The 24334-nt window shown below is 40.4% G+C and overlaps 1 protein-coding gene across 3 annotated transcripts; it reads left to right on the forward strand.

Moving 5' to 3' along the window:
- Window positions 1–1022: 1022 nt before the first annotated feature.
- aspm (assembly factor for spindle microtubules) lies at window positions 1023–24334 on the forward strand. Of its 3 annotated transcripts, none has more exons than XM_060877707.1 (29): window positions 1023–1363; window positions 2491–2634; window positions 3460–4894; window positions 5058–5126; window positions 5246–5350; window positions 5504–5653; window positions 5926–6162; window positions 6325–6392; window positions 6473–6614; window positions 6709–6839; window positions 7691–7866; window positions 8028–8173; window positions 8266–8351; window positions 8523–8729; window positions 9949–10144; window positions 10352–10500; window positions 10655–10783; window positions 12020–12214; window positions 13256–17653; window positions 17760–17909; window positions 17991–18157; window positions 18240–18399; window positions 20613–20753; window positions 21645–21836; window positions 22277–22469; window positions 22566–22720; window positions 22993–23169; window positions 23266–23438; window positions 23758–24334. In XM_060877707.1, exons 1-29 carry the CDS (start codon window positions 1088–1090, stop codon window positions 23858–23860), a joined length of 10050 nt encoding a protein of 3349 aa, XP_060733690.1. In that variant the 5' UTR covers window positions 1023–1087; the 3' UTR covers window positions 23861–24334. The 3 variants fall into 3 exon arrangements, with proteins under 3 accessions (XP_060733690.1, XP_060733709.1, XP_060733700.1); XM_060877726.1 differs by having other exon boundaries at window positions 10370–10500; XM_060877717.1 differs by having other exon boundaries at window positions 5507–5653.

The raw sequence follows: 24334 nt of genomic DNA on the forward strand, positions 1-24334 counted from the left end.
TTTTTATCCTTATTTTTCCTTATTATTATTATTATTCTGTTTATTTCTTTTGATGGGAAATTGTTGAAAGCGCTATACAAATAAATTGAATTGAATCTCTTTTGTTTGTTTTGTTCTTGTTCCAGACTGAAAACCAAAATAGACAGAATATTAGTGTGAACATTTAAAAGATGAACCTAATACTCCATATAATCCCTTTGTTAGTGATAATTACAGTGCTGGGGCTGTGTCACTGTAGCTAAAGGGCTTTCAGGATGTCGCTTACTATTAGTTTATTTCTTATTTTCCTTTACAAACACAGTACAATGTCACACACTACACTGCTACACTGCTGTGTTCATCTTATTAACACTGAATGAAACAGTTTTCAGCACGTATAGCTGGAACGCCCCGACATGTCGTAAAGCTTCTTCTCGAGTTCTGCACTCGTGTTATTTATGTTTCTTGTTTATTATTCCTACAAACAAACAAACAAAAACACACGGAACTGTGATTGCATATGCTCTCGCTCTCCCTCTCTCTCGCCGTATCTTCATTCTGTACATTCCGGTTTGTGCCATGTGACACTGCCCCCTAGTGGACTGTACAGACAGCAACGCAGTATTGGCAGTAATAATACATATACATAACTGTTTCTCTCTCTCTCTCATATATATATATATCTTTCTATCTATCTACCCATCTATCTATCTAGCTCTCTCTAGCTCTCTATGTGTGTGTGTGTGTGTGCTTAAATCTTCTAGAAAAAAGTGTCTATTAATTGCTGAAAATATATAAAATACCCATAAACAAAAAAAGACAACAAAACGACCATCAGAGGGAGCCGTTACCATCTTGTAATGTTATGGGCGTGGCTTAAACATGTTTAAACCGCTGCTGAAAGATCCGATTGGCTGTTTCTTGTTTACCCTCCCGTGATTGGACCAACGAACGGGGTTCTGTTCTGTGATTAGCTAACCACATGTTACTCAAATTCAAAAATCACCCGAGGGTTTGAGTGTGGTGTAGTCAGTAAAGTAGAGGAGTGTGTAATACCGGAGCTTTAACTTTGTGTCACTATGCTGAGTTTGAAGAAATAATTGAGAATATGTGCAGTACGGTGTCGCGAGCGGGTGTGTTTAATATCAGCCCAACATGTCACGGACACGGTGAAGATGACGGTGAAGCTCAGGTCCCGGTGCTGAGCTTGGTACAGTTCTCTAGACCTCCTCACGTTACCTTTGGGATTGTAAAGTTGGGATCATCTAAATGTGTTCCTCTGGTCATTACAAACCCGACTGAAGATGCAGCTGTTACTGTGACTGTGGATAAAGTCCCTTCTTCTAAAGGGTTCTCAGTGGATCACACGAGCTTCACAATCCAGGTGAGAATCATCTAAATCTCAATTAATCACAAACGCACAGTGGGATAAACGGCGAGTGGTCATGTTGTAAAATAGGTATGAAAGTGCATTCACTGACAATGACGTTGGGAACACACACACACACCACACTCACTCACTCACCATACTCACACAAACAAACTCACACACACTCACACAAACACTCACAGGTCAGGAGCATCCTATGAAACTTGGTTTTGTTTGTTACATTTTCTTTGGTGGAAAATATCATGTTGAACCAAAGACAGTTTGCCCTCGAGGCGGCTGAGATCCTGCACTCCAAGGGCCATGGAGCTGCTGAGTCACATTAAGACTCAATTCAAACAGTGTGTATAGCCAGTTTTTATAAAGAAAGTACATTTTATAATGAATTTTATGCATATATTTATTGGGGCGCAGTGAAAAGACGTCAGCGTCACAGATTTCCACGCGTCTTTGCAGAGCTTCATTCTAGCAGCTGTTTGTTGTGTGGATTTATAAATTGTGAAAAAGAGCAACGCAATAAGTATTCTGTTACTTCATCAAACGTTTCCTACCCAAGTTCTGTCAAGTTTAATACAATGATAAATCAAACAAAAACCTTAATCTTAATTGCTGGAACACGCGTATTGAAGGAAATAGATCATGTAGAAAACGTATTTATGACTCCTATTTGCAATAAACACTTTTGAAAAAAAAAAATCAATGTCTTAATTTAATGCACCCTTGTGTAATAATGCCTGTATTTATAACTTGCTCGTTTAGTTTGCACCTATATATGCATATTTCTTTTTCCACCTAGGTTGGCGAATCCTGGTTTAAAGCCATATAGTGATAAAAACATTAACAATTAACAGGGCTGTTCCATTCTGTTTTTGTTTTTATGATTTACATTTTTTTTCTATTTTTTGTGTACTTGATCTATGATTTCTTAGATTTCACTAATATGATGTTGTGCAATTCAGATTCAGTGGGGGAAAAAGCTTATTTCAAAATCAGAGTTCATTTGCAATATTAGAAAAAAATCGACATTCAGTGCGACGTACACAACGTCTTTATACCATTTAATCATACCTGGATTAGTTGTTTGTGTGCTCACTTTTCTTTGCTGAAATCTGTGCTGTTTACAGCCTGATGACAAAGTGATCATAACTGTAACATGGACACCTGCAGAAGAAGGCGGCGTGCGAGAGCTCCTCAGCTTTGTTGCCAATGGCATTGTCAAGCATCAAGCCATTCTGCTCGGAAAAGCAGACGGCGCAAAACCCAAAAAGGTAAATAATTATTTTCATTGGAGATCGTAGTAGCACTTGGCATTGAGCGTTACAGTACGTACAGTAGGGGTAAGTGTAAAATCTTACAATAACAAGTTAACTCACTTTAGTCTCTTTTTCATATGAAAGAGATTTATTAAAAAAAAATGTGTTGGAAAAAACTGTGGACTGGGACTACACATTATTTTTCCTCAGGATTGGCAGATGCTTGATATATAGTATGATACTTGGGCTGGGTGAAATATGGCTGAAAACTGTATCACGATATCGATAATTTTTTATATTTTTTTATGATGCATTTAAAATAAGGACCAGGAGAAAAATATATTACATTTAAACATTTTTATTTTAAACTTAACTTTCCTCTGATCATAATCCCCTCAGTTATTAAGACAGAAATATCAACAACCAGGAAAACTCAAATAATTAAACTGTAAACATAAGTCTAAAGTCACAATGAACACTTAACAATTATCTCAACATTTAAGTGAGTGCCTTTGTTAATGCAACCAAACTTGCTTCGCAACCTCTGTTTTCTTTCGACGAAGAATAAAAAACATCGAACGTTTTATCGAACACATTTTTTATTGATCTCGATCATATGTCTATCGTGATGCATATCGTTATCGTTTTATCGCCCAGCCCTAGATGATACTGACATGTAGCTTGTATATTAAAATAATCTTAATAACCCCCAAGTTTTTAGAAACACTGGACTGTATCAAGGCTTTAACTTGATACTCTACCATAGAGTTCAACTGATTTTAGATGCTGTGTTACAACCTGCATAATAGCTGGCCTTGACTTTTTCTTTTTCCTCCCTAGAAAAGTCTATGGGACACCATCAAATCCAAGAAAGCCCGTTCCCAAGATGGAAAAGTGGCCTCAATACCGAACAAGACAGCCGACAAGACATTTCGTGTGTCACGACAACCTCAATACAAAAGGAATAGAGCCTCAAACCCACTAATGCCATTAAACCAGAAAAGGACTTCCCAAAGACCTGTTAACACAAAGGAGAAATATCCCCATTCTGTGTATACTGACGTTCCCCAAACGAAGGCTATCTGTGATGATTTTGGAAGCATGTCTTCTCAAAACAAGTCTCCGCTTGTTCTGTTAGTGCCAGCTGTCAGATTTCTTGATGCTATGGGCAAGGAAAATATCTCTTCAGTACCACTGCAGAATAGCAAAGAAAGCAGGGTGTTGAACAAGACACTGTCACCTATTAGTACCCCGGAGAGGTTTTCCAACCCCTTGATGTCCCGCTTTCAAAGTCCTCTTCCTGTAATTTGTAAACCGGATAAGGTTGGACATCCATCGAGGCAGATTTTGTCCGTTAAAGACGCATTGGCTGTCATTAATTCTGATCTGTCTTGTCCAGTGAGTCCCCCGAATGCCTGCTCTAGCTTGAATTTAGCTGATTCTCTGGAGTCCGACGATCAAAGCGCGGACGGTAAACTTGAGACAGACTTAAACGTCGATGGAGATGTCTCCCCTCAGATTGACCTCGCACAGCCAAGGCTAACTTATTTTGTCAAATCTGACAAAGTACTAGGTGATGGCTCAGGGCCCGAGGACCTCGTGAACAGCCCTGAAGCATGCTCGGCTACAGATAACACGTTTTATAACGGGATCAGTGGTGAGAAATTAAACCAGGCAGATCTTAAACCCAAGAAGATAGTTTTTAACTCTTCAACAGTTATCAAAAGCAAAGCTGTGGCTTCTCCAGAGCATAGTCCAAACACGCGCACAGTAAGAACCTTCAGACGTAGACTTCTGCAGAAAGCGCCTTTGGTTTCTTCCAGTCCAGACTCAAACACCAGCTTACTGGAGGGGGTCTCTGTTTTGCCTGTAATAAACACTGATGCATGCGTTAACTTGAAATTCAGCGCAGCACCACCACTGGAACCAGAACCAGTGCCTCCATCCTCCACTCACTCCGCTGTGCAACCAATCGTAAGCCGTAATGACAAAAATAACACAAACCGTGGGGGTGTGTCTTCTGACCGTAACACCTTGGACATTCGGACATCGCCATGCCACGTCTCCGAGGACCTGTTTCCTGTGCATAGCCATGCAACCAATCGCAGCAGAAAGAGAAAAAGTGAAGAATATTTAAGGGACAGCTCTGAGTGTTTAACAGATCCTTCGGAAGTCAAAGTCAAACACAGTTCTGATGTGACGCAAGAATACAAAAAATCTTGCCCTGACGACCAGTTCAGCTCGAGGTGTAAACAAATCCAAAGTAAAAAATCTGGTGAGCAAAATTAAAGCTAGAGGTTTACAGTTCTGTATTAAAGTGGTTGGTCAGTTTTTTAGACTGTTTGTGCTGAATTTGTTTAAGTATTTTCATGTGCAGGCTTTACAGTAGTGTCAATGAGTATTTCAAATGATTCCTTGTTATTGTTGTTGATTTTTAGTAACAACAAGCTCAAGGAAGTCCACCAAAGTGCAACCTCAGAAGTCCAACCCAAAATCAACACAACAAGGTAAACAAAAACTGTTCGTCTTTTGTAACATTTCCTTAACGTAAAGCTCATGGTAGCGATGAAACGTTTTAACAGTTTGTTAAATTTATTATGTAAAATTTCTGTTATTAATTGTGCAGGAGCCACGAAGTCTCTGAAGTCATTCAGCTCCACAAAGGCGAAAACAGCGAAGGTTATAGCGGTGGCACAAACCAGGCTGAACTTCATAAAACCAACACAGACGGGTATTTCTTCTGTCATTTCAGTCCCTTATTTAAGTTGTTCGGAGGAGGGTTTAACTCGAGCAGACATTGCACGTGCATATAGAAATATTACTTTCAGCGTCTTTCATTGATCCGTGTTTCAAGTTAATTCTGTTTAATTCTATTTTATGTCAGCAGAAATACCCAGGCATCCGCTGCCGTTTGCTGCCAAGAACATGTTTTACGATGAACGGTGGATTGAGAAGCAGGAACGAGGATTCACATGGTGGATAAATTACGTGCTTACTCCTGATGACTTCAAAGTGTCCACTGAAGTCACCAAAGGTACGATTTTTCTGTTCCAGGATACAAGCGTGTACCAGCTACACTTAGGGATGAACAGACCAGTAATGGTATTGGTTTGATACAGGGTTCGACGACATAATTGTTTGACGGCGCGTTCAGTGTTGAATTTCAGTTCTCGAACTTTGTGCTTATATTTAGTTCGATTAGGATGTTTTTTACCTGAACGGATTCTTTTCTAGATTTGAGACATTTCAGTTTGTTGTAGCAGAACAGAACGGGAGATTTACAGCGTATTGAATTTTTCTTCATAGTGAACGCTTTATCGTTGACTATGGGAAGCGAGAAGGTCAGCATCCCAAAAGCACCAACAAAAGAGGAGATGTCGTTCAGAACCTACACGGCCCGGCGGCAGCTGAACCGCGTCCGACGTGCAGCATGCCAGCTGTTCACATCTGACAAAATGGCAAAAGCTATAAAGCGCCTGGAGGTGGAGGTGGAGGCAAAGAGGCTACTCATTCGGAAGGATCGACACCTGTGGAAGGATATAGGTGTGTGACGTGATGGATCAACCATTCTGTCTGGAAAGCAATTTATAGGAAGTTTGTGCAGACTGAACAGCTTTTTGAATCTGAATCACAGATGCTGGAAACAACACAGAGCTTTATCAAATCTCGTTTACTAATTAACTTATAATTCCTTTCTCCTATTAGGTGAACGGCAGAAAGTTCTAAACTGGCTGCTGGCTTACAATCCGCTCTGGCTGCGAGTCGGCCTGGAGGTATATTGTTTTACACATTTAGTATTTCTGTAAGCGACTACTCTTCTGCTCGAGTCACTCACTGCACACTCTTATTCCAGACGATCTTTGGAGAGCTGATTTCCTTAGAGAGCAACAGCGACATCATGGGCCTGGCCATGTTCATACTCGGGCGACTGCTCTGGAATCCAGACATTGCTGCAGAGTTCAGACATCCCAAAGTTCCCCACCTGTACAGAGAAGGTAAGACTCAGAAATAAATAAAAAAAACAAAGCAGTGTCGTTCTATCTGCTGTATTTAAAATTCTCATACGTTTGTTTGTTCTTTTTTTGACAGGACATGAGGAGACTCTTTCCAGGTTCACTTTGAAGAAACTGCTCTTGCTTGTCTGTTTTCTAGACAAGGCAAAAGAATCCAAGCTGATTGAGCATGACCCCTGTTTGTTTTGCTTGGATGCTGAATTTAAGGTCTGTAACATCACCCTCCCCATGCATTTAAATTAGAGCTGGGCGATATGTCCTATAAATTGAATCACCTCGATTTTTTTTGAGACATTTTATGCGATTTATTAAAAAAAACCCCGCATAAAACACGAAAGACCCGTGTAGATTTGGAAAATAAATATTTCATTTAAATTTATTTTATTTTAGTTAGTTAGTTTTTTAAAAAATGTAATTCTAAATTCTAAGATTATGATGCTCTTGTAACATTAAAATAAACTGTTTAATTTTTTTGTCGCTCAAAATACAAACTGCTGACTTGCGAAATTGAAAATTCCATTCAATTCAGATCAAGCTTTTCAACCCCAGGTAGGAAAACATAGATAACTGCAAGAAAATAAAAGTTTCTGTAGAAAACAGAACATTTAATGAGATGTGGACAGATTCATTTGCTTTTATTTCTTTTACTGCTGACGAGAGTGGCTTCCCAGTATGTCTAATATGTGGTATTTTTATTTTCTGGTATTTTTGTTTGCCTGCAGAAATGAAATTTTTGTTTGCTCGGTAGCAGTTCATTGATTTCATAAATGCAACACACTACTTTTTTCTATACTTTCCATAAAGGTAAAAAATGATATATGCAATGTTATCTTTATTTAAGATGTCAAAAGGGTTTTGTGGCTCCCTGGTTTTGGGGGGAAATCGATTTTCGTTTTTCACCATTGACATAAACCACAAATTCAAATTCATTGATAATAACAATTAATCGCGCAGCTCTACTTTAAACTATGTAGCTTTTAACTAAGATGTAGCTCTTATGTACATCTTATGCACAAAAAGGACGATGATTTTTAATTAGTTTTGTCATTTGTTCACAGACGAGTAAAGATCTTCTGTTGGCATTTTCACGTGACTTCCTCAGCGGGGAGGGAATCCTTCCACGCCACCTTGGCCTTTTAGGTTTTCCTGTGTCTCACATCCAAACCCCCCTGGAAGAGTTCAAGTTTGCTGTGCAAAATCTCGCCATTGATCTAAGATGTGGCATTCGCTTGGTGTAAGTTTAATGCTGCATTTTCTTTATTTTATTTCTATAGGCACGCTTCCAAGAACACTGCAGTCGCTAATTCAAAGTTCTAGTTATTTGCCATAAAGCAATTGTATATAAATGTGTGTTTTTAGTATCGAATCATATGATTTTGTTTGAATGTGTCTCAGACGAATCATGGAGGTCTTAACCCAAGACTGGTCCCTGTCGAGTAAGCTGCGAATGCCTGCCATTAGTCGTCTTCAGAAGGTGCACAATGTCGGGGTCGCGCTGCAGGTGCTCCGCGAGAAAGGGGTTGATTTGAGAGATGAACACGGTACTTGGATACAAATTTCAGCCTTCGCTACTAATAAATCTGTCAGAATGAAACCAATAATGATTTTCACCTGCATGTTTTGATCTTTGTAGGAAATGTCATTGACCCCAGAGACATCACAGATGGACACAGAGAGAAGACACTTAACCTCCTGTGGAAAATAATCTTCTCCTTTCAGGTATTGTGGTGTTTGCAGTATAATTCTGTACATACTGGAAAATATGAACACGTCTGTTTTCCCATAGTAGTGATCTTTAGGTACTGAATCTAACAGCGAATGAGTGCTTTATGAAACAATATTTAACCTCGTAGTTTAAGCATATGCTTATGGACTTTTGTTTTGTTTAAGGTTGAAATTCTGCTCGATCTGGAGCAACTTAAAGAAGAAATCAGCTTCCTCAGGAAGACTTGGAGAACAAAACTGAAACTGCGTTCTTTGAAAGATGATACATATGTTTTTAAGAGCGTGAAGGAAAGGACGGTTGAGAATCCCAGCGAGAAACTGACGCTGTTGTTGGATTGGGTCAATGCAGTTTGTAGCTTCTACGGATTGAAGGTGGGCTGTCATGGTTCTTATATATAGTGTATATACAGTCGTATGCAAACGTTTAGGACCCCCCTGACAATTTCAATGATTTTCATTTATAAATGTTTGGATCAACAATTTCATTTTGATCTATCAAATAACTAAAGGACACAGTAATTTTCTGTAGTGAAATGTGGTTTGTGCACAGAAAATGTGCAATCTGCGTCAAAATGAAATTAGATAGGTGCATGAATTTGGGCACCCCAAAAGAAAAATCAATATTTAGTAGAGCCTCCTTTTAGCAGAAATAACAGCTTCTAGACGCGTTCTATAGCCTGTAATGAGTCTGGATTCTGGATGAATGTATTTTGGAACATTCCTCCTTACAAAACATCTCCAGTTCAGTTAGGTTTGATGGCTGCCAAGCTTGGACAGCCTGCTTCAAATCACCCCACAGATGTTCAATGATATTCAGGTCTGTGGACTGGGATGGCCATTCCAGTACATTGTACTTGTTCCTCTGCATAAATGCCAGAGTAGATTTTGAGCAGTGTTTTGGGTCGGTGCTAAGTGCCAAGTAGTTACAGGTATTCAAATCAACAAAATGGCAAGGGTGGCCAAATTTATGCACCTGTCTAATTTTGTTTTGATGCATATTGCACATTTTCTGTTAATTGAATAAAACTCATTTCACTACCGAAATATTACTGTGTCCTTCAGTTATTTGATAGATTAAAATAAAATTGCTGATCCCAACACCCAAATATTCATTCATTCATTTTCTACCGCTTATCCGAACTATCTCGGGTCACGAGGAGCCTGTGCCTATCTCGGGCATCATTGGGCATCAAGGCAGGATACACCCTGGACGGAGTGCCAACCCATCGCAGGGCACACACACACACACTCATTCACTCAATCACACACTAGGGACAATTTTCCAGAGATGCCAATCAACCTAACATGCATGTCTTTGGACTGGGGAAGGAAACCGGAGTACCCGGAGGAAACCCCCGAGGCACGGGGAGAACATGCAAACTCCGCACACAAGGTGGAGGCGGGAATCGAACCCCGACCCTGGAGGTGTGAGGCGAACGTGCTAACCACTAAGCCACCGTGCCCCCCACCCAAATATTTATAAATGGAAATCATGGAAATTATCAGGTGTTCCTAAACTTTTGCATATATATGACTAATGATCCCTGTGTTTAGACACGATTCATGGAAAATATCACATTTCTCTTTCCAGGCTGAAAACTTTACAGTGTCGTTCTCTGATGGCCGAATCCTTTGCTATCTTATTCATCACTACCATCCAAACCACCTCAACGCCGAGGACATCCGACAGGAAACATCACAAACGATCGAGTGTGGCCTTTATTCTAAACTGGAACTAAACAACTCAAGTGACTCTGACTATTCCTTTGACTCTCTGGAGCAGAAAGGTATCACTATCAACTATCCACTAACTTAACTAACTTATTACGTTGAAATTGTTACTACACTATTATTGTCTCTGACATTTCAAACATTCATCCTCCCAGCCATGCTGTATTTGCACCACTGTTACTTCACTAACAGCCCTGACCTGATTAACAAATGGAATGTCATCAAGAACTTTAGTGTCTTTTTTAAATAAATTATCCTTATAGATGTGTCGTCACCAACAGTGGATTTCAAAACGCTTCTTGAGAACGAGCGAAGAAATTTTCAGCTTGTGAGCTCGGCCGTGTCTGACCTCGGAGGCGTTCCTGTCATGATCGCTCCAGAGGACATGTCTAACACAATCCCAAATGAAAAGGTGCAGTGGAACGACTCCAACAACAAATAATAAATACTACTTTTTTTTTTTTTGTATAAAATATATTCCAGATTTTATAATACTACAGCAGGATGGTTTGTGTTTTAAAGTGATCAACATGCCTTTAAATGACCTGAGGTTTGTTCTTGTTAAGGTGGTTACATGTTACCTGTCTTTCCTCTGCGCTCGACTTTTGGATCTCCGGAACGAGACGAGAGCCGCCAGACTTATCCAGAGTGTGTGGAGGAGGTACAAGCTGCAGAAAGACATGCGGATTAATCAGGTAATGTACATGTAAAGGCCCAACACCTTTATTTTGTTTTTTATTTTTTTAATTAATTAATCTATTTGTTTGCTTGCTTGCTTGCTTATTTATTAGGTTGGCTTTGTAGAAGCCAACATTCTGATTTCCTTTATAAGCTTATTATTATTATTATTATTATTATTATTATTATTATTATTATGTTGGCTTTGTAGAAGCCAACATTCTGATTTCCTTTATAAGCTTATTATTATTATTATTATTATTATTATTATTATTATTATTATTATTCTTAGCCACAAATTTATCAAGAGTAACTCGTCCTAGGGCTTTCGAGCCACATGCACCAAATTCGGATATGTCGTAGACCCTGGTCTGAAGTTTGTTGCTACTACTTTTCTAAGCGATCGGAATTCCGGCATTCCCGGTACGGAAGCTCAAAGTGGCCTTTTTTTGTATCCACTTCCATTATAAATTTTGGATGTTTATAACTCGGCAAGTTTTCGAGCGATTTACACCAAAGTCGGACAGGTTCTTTAGGACGTTACTCCGGACAAAGTTCCGGACTCGGCGTTCCGACAGAACTTTCGGTTTTCCCGTAGTCGACGATGGAACGTCCCATAGACTTGAATGGGGAATTCCTAAAATTCCTCTAAGCTTTCACACACGCAGCGTGCGCAGAGCTCAGGCACGGCTTCTCTCCTGTGTTCTATGCAGTATAATAATAAGTAGAATCCCATAATGACTGCAGTATTGACATGAAATGTCCAAACCCTCAGTAGCCACTTTTTGCCAAAAGTATTGGCACCCCACCGGGTATACTGGTGACGTCACGTGTAGCCCCGCCCCCAAAATAAGCGAAATCAAAAATTAGCACAACATGGACATGTCATATATCAAAACACTCAGCCCAATGAAGGGAAGTGCCTCACGTGTGTTATGGTCACGTCACGTCACGTGTCATCACGTGAAAATAAAAAATTTGCACAACATGGACATGTGACATATCAAAACACTCAGCACAATGAGGGGAACTGCCTCATGGGTATTCGGATCATGTCACATGTTCACAATCTTTCTGTCCACTTGCCTCCAAAAGTAACACTAACCCTTGTGTCCACTCGCCTCCAAAAAGCACCGGCCTTTGCGAATACTTGCACCGTCAAAGCCAACATCAAAGTTTGTCTCGACGAACTTTACAAATCTAGTTTATTTTTGATGTCCGATTATTATTTCTAATACATTTTCAATATGCAGCTGAGGAACCAGGCTGCAAAAAAAATCCAGACCGTCGTGCGATGCTTCTTAAAGAAAAAAAGGCTGAACAGACAGAACGTGGCTGCCAGCATCATTCAGGCCGTCTGGAGAGGTCACGTGGCCCGAGAAGAGCTAAGAAGAATAAAGGAAGCAAAACGCTTTGCTATGCAAGAAACAGCTGCCATCTTAATCCAGGTATTTTGTTAACTGCAACATAAACATCTTGTTTACTATATAAAATATGACTCAACTTTTTAATTTTATTATACAACAAAGTAAACCATCACTTCTATAATCTGTCCAATTATTTTCTGAGTAAAGCGAATGGAAAGGATTTAAATTCAATTCAGCTGAAGATCCAACAACTCCTCAGCTTTAGTAAAGTAGGCAGAAATAGTGTTTATGCTGACAAAGTCTACTTCTAAGGACATTTTGTAATGGAAAGATACATTTAAAAAGTGTCTAGGTATCGAAATAATTGAAAAATTGAAGAGTAATCAGTAAAAGGTGGGGTGTACGATGTTTGAAAAATGCTTAGTCGGGCCGACTAACAAAACAAACATGTAGCCAATGAACAGAAAGCGGCGCGTCTTGTCAATATGCAGCGGAGAGAGTGTTCAGTGCGCATGTCTGACATTAGTAGAAAGCAATTGAAACTTTGACATGGCGGATACCTGCCGTTACATCTGCCACAGGTTCTAGATGTTAAATGTCGTCTTCTGCGTGAAACAGAGCTAAACCTTTCACGGTACAACACAGAGTACTACAAAAACACATTTGTATTACCATAGTATTACTCATCGAGTTCATTTATTGATAAAAATATCCCCTCGGCCAGCTGCCCCAGCAGGTTCCGCCATAATAGTTGCCTGGGTTACATATGTATGTGTGGGGCGGAGCTATCAATACAGGGGTGACACCCATTTGGGTTAGGGGTGTGTTTGTTTTGGTGATTTCAAATGTCAACATTGGCTTTCAAACATCGTGCACCCCACCTTTTAAACAATCAATAAATAAAGAAATTGAATCGTAATTCAGCTTTGTTTTGTGGCCCAGTGTGTTTGTCTGCAGGTAAGATCCCAGATTGCTTTGATGATTATATTATAAACTTGGTCCATTACTGCATATAGTCAGTTCCAACCTTCTGTAAATCATATGGTTTATGTCTTCAGATATGTCATGTATTGTAATAGTGGTGCTCTGGTGACGTTGCTGACCCTGTTTTGAATTATACAGAAAACCTACAGGAAACGGAGGACACAAATTCTCCTGAAAAAGAATCACGCTTCAGTCGTCATCCAGACAGCTTTCCGAACATGGCACACAAGAAAAATGGCTCTGAGGAATTCTGCTGCTGTTCAAATCCAGACATGGTTTCGAATGCATCAATGTCGAAATCACTATCTGACCATGAAATCCAAGGCTGTCTTTATCCAAGCCTGGTTTAGGGGTCACCTTCAAAGGCACAAGTTTCAAACCCTGAAGGAGCGTCATCGTTCTGCGGTGGTCATCCAGAGCGCTTTCAGGGCTTTACTTGTCCGAAAACAGATAGGTGAGATGCGGCAAGCTGCAGTTGTTATCCAGATGTGGTACAAGGCCTGCTTGTTAAGAAAGAAAGAGCAGAAGCATTTTGAAGAGCTGAAATATGCGGCTGTAAGGCTTCAATCAGCGCTCAGAGGATGGAAGGCCAGAAAAGAATTATCACAGCAACACCAGGCTGCTCTTGTGATCCAGACCGCTTACAGACGATTTGCGGCTCAAAAGACTTTCCTGTCCCTGAAACAATACGTGGTCATTGTCCAAAGGAGGTACAGGGCTAAAACAGTTGGAAAGCAATTAAGAAGTCAATACCAGTCTCTAAAGTGTGCAGCAGTAAAAATTCAGGCGTCATGGAGAGGCAAAGCAGAGAGAAAGAGAATCAGCCTGCTCCATCAATATGCCACAGTGATCCAGGCTCATTATCGTAGACATGTGCTGCGGACAAGGTTTATTGTGTTAAAACAGGCTGCTTTATTCATTCAAAAACAATACAGGTCTTTTAGGATGACGAAGGAAAAGCGGTCAGAATTTCTTGAAGTGAAAAAAGCTGTAATAGTTCTTCAGAGCGCGTATCGTGGTGCGAGAGTTAGGCAAGACGTAGCCAAAAGAAGCAAAGCCGCTACCGTAATTCAATCCGCCGTGAGAGCTTTTATTGTTCGGAAAAACTTTCTTGCTCAAAGACGGACTGCTCTAGTCCTTCAGCGACGATACCGGGCATGTGTACTCGGACAACTGGAAAGGAAACGTTACCTTCAATTAAAAACATCATCTACGTGTCTTCAGGCCGTATGGCGTGGCTGCAAAGTGAGAAGAGAACTGAAAAAACAGCACCATGCTGCTACAGTTATACAAGCCTCTTTCAGAAGGTATAAGGCACAAGTCTGTTACATTGCTGTCAAATGCGCTGCTACCATCATACAGCAGCGTTACAGAGCACAGCAGTTGAGCAGGAAGATTCTCACATCTTATCAGCAAATGAAAACCGCAACCATCACTATACAGTCAGCGTTCAGAGGATGGAAGGCCAGAAGAGAATTATCACAGCAACACCAGGCTGCTCTTGTGATCCAGACCGCTTACAGACGATTTGCGGCTCAAAAGACTTTCCTGTCCCTGAAACAATACGTGGTCATTGTCCAAAGGAGGTACAGGGCTAAAACAGTTGGAAAGCAATTAAGAAGTCAATACCTGTCTCTAAAGTGTGCAGCAGTAAAAATTCAGGCGTCATGGAGAGGCAAAGCAGAGAGAAAGAGAATCAGCCTGCTCCATCAATATGCCACAGTGATCCAGGCTCATTATCGTAGACATGTGCTGCGGACAAGGTTTATTGTGTTAAAACAGGCTGCTTTATTCATTCAAAAACAATACAGGTCTTTTAGGATGACGAAGGAAAAGCGGTCAGAATTTCTTGAAGTGAAAAAAGCTGTAATAGTTCTTCAGAGCGCGTATCGTGGTGCGAGAGTTAGGCAAGACGTAGCCAAAAGAAGCAAAGCCGCTACCGTAATTCAATCCGCCGTGAGAGCTTTTATTGTTCGGAAAAACTTTATTGCTCAAAGACGGACTGCTCTAGTCCTTCAGCGACGATACCGGGCATGTGTACTCGGACAACTGGAAAGGAAACGTTACCTTCAATTAAAAACATCATCTATGTGTCTTCAGGCCGTATGGCGTGGCTGCAAAGTGAGAAGAGAACTGAAAAAACAGCACCATGCTGCTACAGTTATACAAGCCTCTTTCAGAAGGTATAAGGCACAAGTCTGTTACATTGCTGTCAAATGCGCTGCTACCATCATACAGCAGCGTTACAGAGCACAGCAGTTGAGCAGGAAGATTCTCACATCTTATCAGCAAATGAAAACCGCAACCATCACTATACAGTCAGCGTTCAGAGGAATGAAAGTTCGCAGAAATCTTCAAAACATGCACCACGCAGCAACGATAATTCAGGCACACGTTCGTGGTCACCTGCAGTTGGTGGTGTATAGGAGACAAAAATCGGCAGCATCCATCCTTCAGAGACGATTTCATGCGTACAAGTTAAAGGACAAAGTTCAAAAGCAGTATATTGCATTGAAAAAAGCAGCACTGTGTATTCAGTCAGCATATCGTGCAATGAGGGTGAGAAGGAAGATCTCAGAGATGCAAACGGCTGCAAAGGTTATTCAGAGGAAATACAGAATGCACAAACAATACAAAGAATATCAGGCACTCAAACAGGCTGCAATCTTCGTGCAGAGGAGATACCGAGCCAATGTCCTTACAAATAGGCAACGCGAGAGCTACTGTGCCTTGCAGAAAGCAGCCATCACTTTGCAGGCTGCATACAGAGGAATGAGGGTGAGAAGAGAGATCAGAAAGAGACACCGAGCTGCCACGGTGATACAGGCGAGATACAGAATGTACAGAGTAAGGATGCCCTACCGAGCCATGAGAATTGCAGCTATCCTCATTCAGAGACAGTACATGGTTTACAAGGAAAGGAAACGTTTCTTGTCCATCAAAGCAGCAGTCAAGCTTTGCCAGCAGAAATATCGGGCCATTTTGACTTCAAGACTACAGCGGAAAGCTTACCTTGAAAAGTATAACGCTGTGCTTGCAATTCAGGCAGGATACAGAGGAATGAAGGTCCGGCAGCACATGCGAGTTAAACATAAAGCTGCAGTAACCATTCAGTCCCATGTCAGGAAGCATATAAACCAAAAGTACTACCAAAGGCTTCTCTGGGCATCAAGAACCGTTCAGCGACGCTATCGAGCCAATAAAATGAGAAAGAAGGAGAGGGCTGCTATTGTTTTACAGGCTGCGTTCCGTGGTATGAAGGCCAGAAAAGCTCTGAAACGAAAGCACCAGGCTTGTACCGTTATACAGAGCGCATACAGGGCTCATCGTGCTCAAGCAAAATATCTGTGCGTGAAATTTGCCGTTATTGCTATTCAGCAAAGATTCCGTTCCCTACTTGCTGCTCGTAGTCAAAGGGAGCAGTTCCTGAGATTGCGTTGTGCCGCAGTTACCATTCAAGCCAACTATAGACGGCATCATGTCCGGAGGGAGATGATTCTTCGGCATCAAGCATCTACAATTATTCAGGCTGCTTTCAGAAGACATAGGGAGGAAACCAAATATCAGGCCATGAGGTTGTCTACTATTATCATTCAGAGACATTACAGGTCCTACGTCAAAACCAAAGTGACCCGGGAGAGATATTTAACACTGAAAAAGTGTGCCATATGTCTTCAGGCAGCTTATAGAAGACACACTGTTCGACAGAATATGAGAGACATGCACAACGCCGCCACCGTTATTCAGGCAGCTGTAAGAATGCACAAGCAAAAACTGATGTTCAGAAAGCAGCAGTGGGCCACAAAGGTTCTCCAGGAGAGATTCCAAGCTTGGAAGCTTGGGAATCAACAACAGCAGAGATACCTGCGTTTAAAGGATGCCGCCTTGTGCTTGCAGAAATCATTCAGAGGTAAAAAGGGAAGGGAAGTCGTGAAGAGGATCAAAGCTGTAAGGACAATCCAGTCCTACGTAAGGATGTTTGTCCAAAGGCGACATTTCCTGAAGCTAAAAGCTGCAGCAGTTTCCATTCAATGTGCTTACAGGGCACATTACCGCAGAGTGCAAGAATCCAGGGTGCAAAAGGCTGCAGTCGTGATACAGCAGCGGTACAGGTCACGGCGGCTGGTCCGTCACGAGCAACAGAAATTCCAAACAATTCGGAAAGCCGCACTGACATTGCAGCGCGCGTTACGGCAAATGCTCACAAGACGGCTTGAAAGAAAACGACTGGCGGCTATCAAGATTCAGTCTGTATTGCACATGAATTTATATCGCAGCCATTACACCAAGTTGCGCTCATGTGCTGTAAAGCTCCAAGCTAATTACCGCATGCGTACAGCCAGGAGACGTTATCTAAGACATCAAGCTGCTGCTGTTACAGTACAGACCTTCTACAGGGCACACAGAGCAAAGCTGGAACAGAGACTCCAGTATCTTAGAACACTGGACCGTATCCGTGCCCTTCAAGCAACTGCCCGTGGGTTTATTGCGCACAGAAGGTTCCGAAAAACGAGAGCAAGTGCAGTCAAGATTCAGGTTGGCCGTTTCTTTCTTCTCACTTATTTTCATTTTGCCACACTTTTGGATGTTTTCATGGAACTGTGTCTGTTTCAGTTAAGTTACTCTTTATTTCCTTTGATAGGCTTGTTATCGTGGAATGGTGGAAAGGCGCAAGTTTCAGCAACACAGGAAGTCTGCTTGTGTTATTCAGAAGCATTACAGAGCCCATCAACTGTGCCAGAGGGAGCGGGCACGGTTCCTCGAAATGAGGAAGTCTGCCCTTCTGATTCAAGTAAGACATTCTGAAACATCAACAATACTGAAAAATAACAGTTGTGCTTTTGGTTTGAGAAAATCAAAATGTTTTTCGCAGAGGGAATTCCGTGTCTACCGTTCACGGAAATTTGAGACGCAGAGACGAGCTGCGCTAAAAATTCAAGCATGGTTTAGAGGATGCCAGGCTAGACGTGCCTGCACCGCGAAAAAGGCTGCTGTTGCAACCATCCATAGATGTCTTCAAACCAGATTTCATCGGTTAAGGTAGTGCGAGTTTTCAGCTTAAGAATGCATGGTTGATCCCAGTATGTGTTTTAGTTAACATTCTGGGTTTTTTCTGCTCCAGGTTTCAAGCAATCCAACACGGTGTCCATGTAATTCAGCAAAGATGGAGAGAAACACTGACTGCTAGGAAACAGCGAGCAGAATTCCTAAGGTTCAGGAAATCTGTTGTTATTGTGCAAGTCCTGTGGAGAGCTGCTAGGGAGAAAAGATCAGTTCAACAGGTAGTCTTTCTTTCTTCCTTTTTTTCTCCTTTCCTCTTCTTTCCTCTTTCTCCCTTATTTCTCCTCTCCCCCATTTCTCTTTTCCTCTCCTTTCTTCCCCTTTCCTCATTTCCTCTACTTTCTTCTCCTTTTCCTCTCCTTCTCCTTTCCTCTCCTTTCACCTTTTATCTTTCCCTCTCCTTTTCCCCTCTCTTCTTTCCTCTCTGCTCTCCTTTCCTCTCCTTTCTTCTTCTTTCCTCTCATTTCTCCTTTTCTCTCCTTCCTCCTTTTTCTCTCCTTTCCTCTCTTCTTTGCTCTTCTTTCCCCTCCTTTCTCCTTCCCCCTCCTTTTTTCTCTCCTATCCTCTTCTTTCTCCTTTCTTTAATAATAATAATACCCAATTATAAGTTTCATTCAGACTGAGTTTATAGAGCAAAATAATCTGTACTGACGGCAGTAAGATCTTTTGATCTTTGTGATTGACAGATGTACCTGCTCATATTGTTGCTCGTTGTTTGGTTTCTTTTAGTTTTTTCTTTTCCCCTAAAGATGTGTAACAGCACAGAGACTAATCATCTTTGTACACTTATTTTAGGATTCTGTACAGCCAGGTAGTTAAACACAATATTGACCTGTTTGCCTAACACAAAGTTCATGAGTATTCACGTCAACCCCAGTCTTGTCTTTCCTGGCAGGTTATGAGTGTGGCAACAGAATGCTACAGTTTTAACATAAATGTTTTTTTTTTTTTTTTTTTTTTATTATTATTTTTTTAAATAACCTAATTACCCAGTTTCATGAGGTAGTAGAAAGGACAATGATTATGCAAATCAGTAAGTAAGTGAAGGGTGGTTACTGTAGTAATGTCTTAATAAAACCAATGGAAGCCCTTTAGACATTTTAGATTTTTATAGACGCATCTGATCTTGGTGGTGTTTTCAGAAATGTAGTAGATTTACTTGTAGTTATTTGCTATAAAACAGGATCTCGTTGACTTTGGAGTATTTTCAAACTAGGCCTATTTAGCATAAATACTGGCTCTCTAGCAACCTCCTCATTAACTTCATTGACGTCCTGTTCGCCGCGTCATTAGCTGCCTTTGTCTACCGCATGATTCCTGCCCCAGTTTACACAAAGTGCATGCTCTAAGATGACTAAAGACTTGTGAAACATTGACATTTTCAAACCACTTGACTTCGATTGCTTGTGATCAGTTGTTTTGTGTTGCAGTTCGCACACTAATTTGGAAATACCTTTTTGTCATGAAAATAAATAAATGATTGTCCCTATTTTGTGGACATGCTATAAAAGCGTAAGTGAGAGAATATGTCTCTGGATAGTGCGTGCTAAATGAATGAAGCGTGGAAAGACTTGGTAATTGGAGCTTTAGCACTAGATGCAGTCACCATTTTTGGAGCAGTAATAAATATATACAGCTAAATGGTGCCGTGAGTCTGTGCTTAAAGGCAAGGTGCACAAGGTTTGAAAGCCACCGTTGACATTTGGAATCACCAAAACAAACGCACCCCTAACCCAAATGGGTGTCACCCCTGTATTGATAGCTCCGCCCCACACATACATATGTAACCCAGGCAACTATTATGGCGGAACCTGTTGGGGCAGCTGGCCGAGGGGATATTTCTATCAATAAATGAACTCAATGAGTAATACTATGGTAATACAAATGTGTTTTTGTAGTACTGTGTGTTGTACCGTGAAAAGTTTAGCTCTGTTTCACGCAGAAGACGACATTTAACATCTAGAACCCGTGGCAGATGTAACGGCAGGTATCCGCCATGTCAAAGTTTCAATTGCTTTCTGCTAATGTCAGACATGCGCACTGAACACTCTCTCCGCTGCATATTGACAAGACGCGCCGCTTTCTGCTCATTGGCTACACGTTTTTGTTAGTCGGCCCGACTCAGTTTTCTGAAGCATTTCTCAAACATTGTGCACCCCACCTTTAAACTGTATCTGCATGAGTGTTTGCATTTTGCTTCTGCCACATGATTGGCTGGCTTAGACAAGTAAGCAGGTGTAGAAGTGTTCCTAATAAAGTGGACAGTGAGTCTATATCCTGTATATATGGAAGGCCTGTGCATCGCATACCCATAGAGAAGAAAGTTACATTAACGCAATGTTTTTCAGTAGTGGCTGACACTGAAGAACTGTAGGTTGCAGGATTTTTTTTTTCTTTTTTTTCTTTCATTGTAATTGTTTTGTCAATTCTTTAGGCTCAGGAAGCTGCAAGACGACATCGTTTCACTGCTGCTGCTTATCATCACTTGTGCGTGTTGAGGATACAGAGGGCACTGCGAGTTCACTGGGCACTGAAAGCAGCCAAGAAGCAGATTTCTTCAGTCATTTATATCCAGGTATTTGACTTGTCTTGTGTAATTCATCTCAGTAGTTCTTCTCAGTTTGCAAGCATTAAGAGTAACGATTTATACAGATCAATTTCAAACGCTCATCCTTTGGAAAACCTTTTTTTTTTTTTTTAATTTTGATGCTCCAGTGATTGGAATATTTTTCCACCACCACGTAGTTTTAAATTGTGAACTTGTCAATGGCCTGTGTACTGTGTTGTCAAAGAGAAATGGCAGAAATGAGACAAACCTCTGTCTTCACGGTCTCCAAGCTTATTTTCTGTTTTGAGATCCAGCACATTCCACAGATCTGGGAAATTTGGACCCCGAGTCAACATTGAACTCAAACCTCTTCTCCAAAATATTTGTAGTGTGAAAGATACGGAATACTCTTGTCATGAAGGGGTGTAACTTGGTCTGCAACAATGTTTAGGTAGGTGCTGGGTGTCAAAGACCCCGAGGCTTTTAAGCAGAACACCAGAGCAAACAATCTGCCTCTTTCGGTTTCCCTTCTTCAAGTAGCGCATCCTGGCATCTTCTCCTTTCCAGGGATGTGATGAACCTGCACCTGTGCATCCATATGATGTAAAAGACATGGTCAAGCTTTGATGCTCATGTGCTCATTGTAAGTGCTTTCAGAGGCAGACAGGAACCAGCATGGGCACTCCATCCAGTCTGCAACTTCTCAGCCCTAAACAGCAGAAAGCTGTGATGCACTGTTTGTTTTGACACCTATGATAGCTCCTTGTCAAAGTCTCTTATATTTGTTTTCCTATTTTTACTGCTTCCAACACACTGAGGTTATGAACTGACTGTTCACTTGACCGGAGTTACTTAATGTTATTCATGTCACCTGTGTTTGTTTGATTGTTATGAAAATTCCCATATTTCTTATTTTAGCGCCGCTTCTTGGCCAAGTTTCAGAGAAGGAGATATCTTGAGCAAAGACAAAAAATCATCACTGTCCAGAGAGCGGTGAAGGCTTGGCTTAATCATCGCAATCAAGCAGCCACTTGTATCCAACACGCTGCCAAAAGATTCCTTCTGAGACGCAGGCAAGAAAGACTGCAAAATGGAATCATAAAGTTCCAGGTAAAATTGTCATTTAAATACGTGTTTGACTCGGTTGTTTATTAGACATGTCTTACCTCACCATGTTGGTCACTTTGTTGGAGTGTAAGTGACCTGTAGGATCTTGTTCTATGCATTTTAATTGAATTCATCCATAAGTGTAGTTCATTGTATTTGCCTTTAATCTTTGAGGACTTGGAAAACTTTTTGGCACAATATTTTTCAGACTAATGTGTGCCATCTGTCCTGCAGATTAATCTAAACCAAACCTTCACTCTTTTGCTGCTTTGTCTATTGCTCTTTTATCCCCAAGCCTATTAATCTCTCCCCACCTGAGAAAAGACGTATGTTTTTAATGAGGTGTGCAAAGAATAAAGGCTAATATGGTAGTTCCTTTATATGGATGGGTGTTGATAAGTTTTCTATGCTGTTAAAACAATCTGTCACTTAATAATCTCAAGGCACTCTGGCGAGGTCATCGCTCACGGAAGCTTCATGACACAAATAAAGTCATTTCCATCAGACATCGCTTACAAAAGATCAACCGAGATGCCAAGGAAGAAGACAAGTTGTGTCACAAGACTACAACAGCCTTGAGTTACCTTCTTGGATATCAAAATTATGCCCATATTCTAACCGCATTAAAGCATTTGGGTGAGATTTTTATCTATTTATTTTTCTGTCCAAGAGACTGTTTACACATTTTGTTTAAAGCAAGGGTTTCGACTAAGATTTGAATTTTCTTCAAAGAAACCGCAACCAGACTTTCACCCGAGAGCTGCGAACATCTTGTGAACAGTGGAGCGACGCACACAATCTACACCTTAATAAGGAGCTGCAACCGGAGTGTGCCTTCAATGGAGATCATCACCTTAGCAATTCAAGTTCTTCTCAATGTATCAAAAGTATGTGATCACATCTTTATGGGAAAAGAAATCGGCAGGATTATGTGGGGAAAGAACTACGGTGTTGTCTACTGAATGAAAGAATGCAGAGTTAAATTGTTGAATGTTATTTATTTATTCATTTATTTATTTTAAAGTTCTAATACAGCAATTTACTGCATTTCATATGGTGACAGAAAGTTATAATTTTAATTGTGATCCGGATACCTTTTATTTATTTCTTTTATATTTTATTTATTTCTTTTATTTATATTTTCATTTTTTTGCTGTAGTACAACAAGACCATAGATGCTGTTTATGATGTGGAGAACTCGGTGGAAACGCTCTTGGATCTGCTTCAGATGTACAGAGAGAAAGCTGGGGATAAGGTTGCAGATAAAGGGGGCAGCATCTTCACCAACGCATGTTTCCTTTTGGTGATTTTGGTACAGGATGAAGAACGGGCATCGGTAGGTGTCGCCATTACGTCAGCGATGCTTTCTATTTACTTTTTATTTTAATGCTAGAATTTCAACGCATTTGTTTTCTTGTTTCATTGCATCTAGAGGGTGAAAAAGCTCCCCAGGGCCTCAGACCGCATTTGCAGGATACATACGTTAATGCTTAAAAAATGCAAAATAGATGCTGAAAGAACCAAAATTAAACAAAGGATGAATGTCTCACTGAATGGAAGCTTCTTCCCCCAAGCCACTCCTCAGAAGTCTAAGACAGTACTCAGGTAGGTTATTCTTTAGGTGTGTGTGTTCTTGCTTACTTTTTCTTTCTTAAAGCTGCAGGATGTGAAGCTGCATTTGGAAATAACTCTTGGTTAATTGGTTAAACTCCCTGAGCTGCTCACAAAGGAAAATTTTCTCAAGTGCGTGTGGTTGTGCCTAAAAATTGCATTTTAGTAGATAAGTAAAGTAAACATTTAAACAAATCCGATCTTTTAATACCATGTCTGATATTTTTCATTTTTATGTTGCCCTTGTTCGCATTTGTTTAATTGTCAGTGTGTTTTTGAGCCATTTTATTCATTGTATTTTAATCTTTGCTAGATTTGCACCAGACTGGGTTCTTGAAAGAAAGAAGATGAAGAATATTGTAGATCCTCTTAGTGCCATCCAAGCATTGGTTAAATCTCTTTCCATTGTACCTTGAGAACACAATAAGATTTATTGTACTTGTTGAATATATTTGTTTTTTCCTTCTTGTAAATATTACCTAAAATTTTATTGCTGTTTTTCACATTTGATTATGCTTTTTATAATTTTTTTTATTTTATTTCCATTTCTGCTTTTTTGTGAGTTTGTTTTCAGAACAATGCTGGGTTTTAACATTCCAAGAGCTGTGTTAAATATTAAATATGTACTAAATAACCCTTAACATTCCATCTACAGTGGTTGTATTGGCATTACTGCACTTGTATTTAATATTTCTGAACATTTCTATTTTTTACTTTTTATTTTTTTGTTAAGACAATGGACTACATGCATAAATGAACGTGTAAAAAGCAAACATGTACATGCAGAGTTTTCTTGGGCAAATTATCAACTTCAAATGATTAATATTCTTGTTATTTCCATATATCTTCCTGAACAACCCAACATTAAAAGTGCTCAACATCATTCAAAA

This window comes from Tachysurus vachellii, chromosome 1 (assembly GCF_030014155.1).
Source record: "Tachysurus vachellii isolate PV-2020 chromosome 1, HZAU_Pvac_v1, whole genome shotgun sequence".
Classification (NCBI taxonomy): Eukaryota; Metazoa; Chordata; class Actinopteri; order Siluriformes; family Bagridae; genus Tachysurus; species Tachysurus vachellii.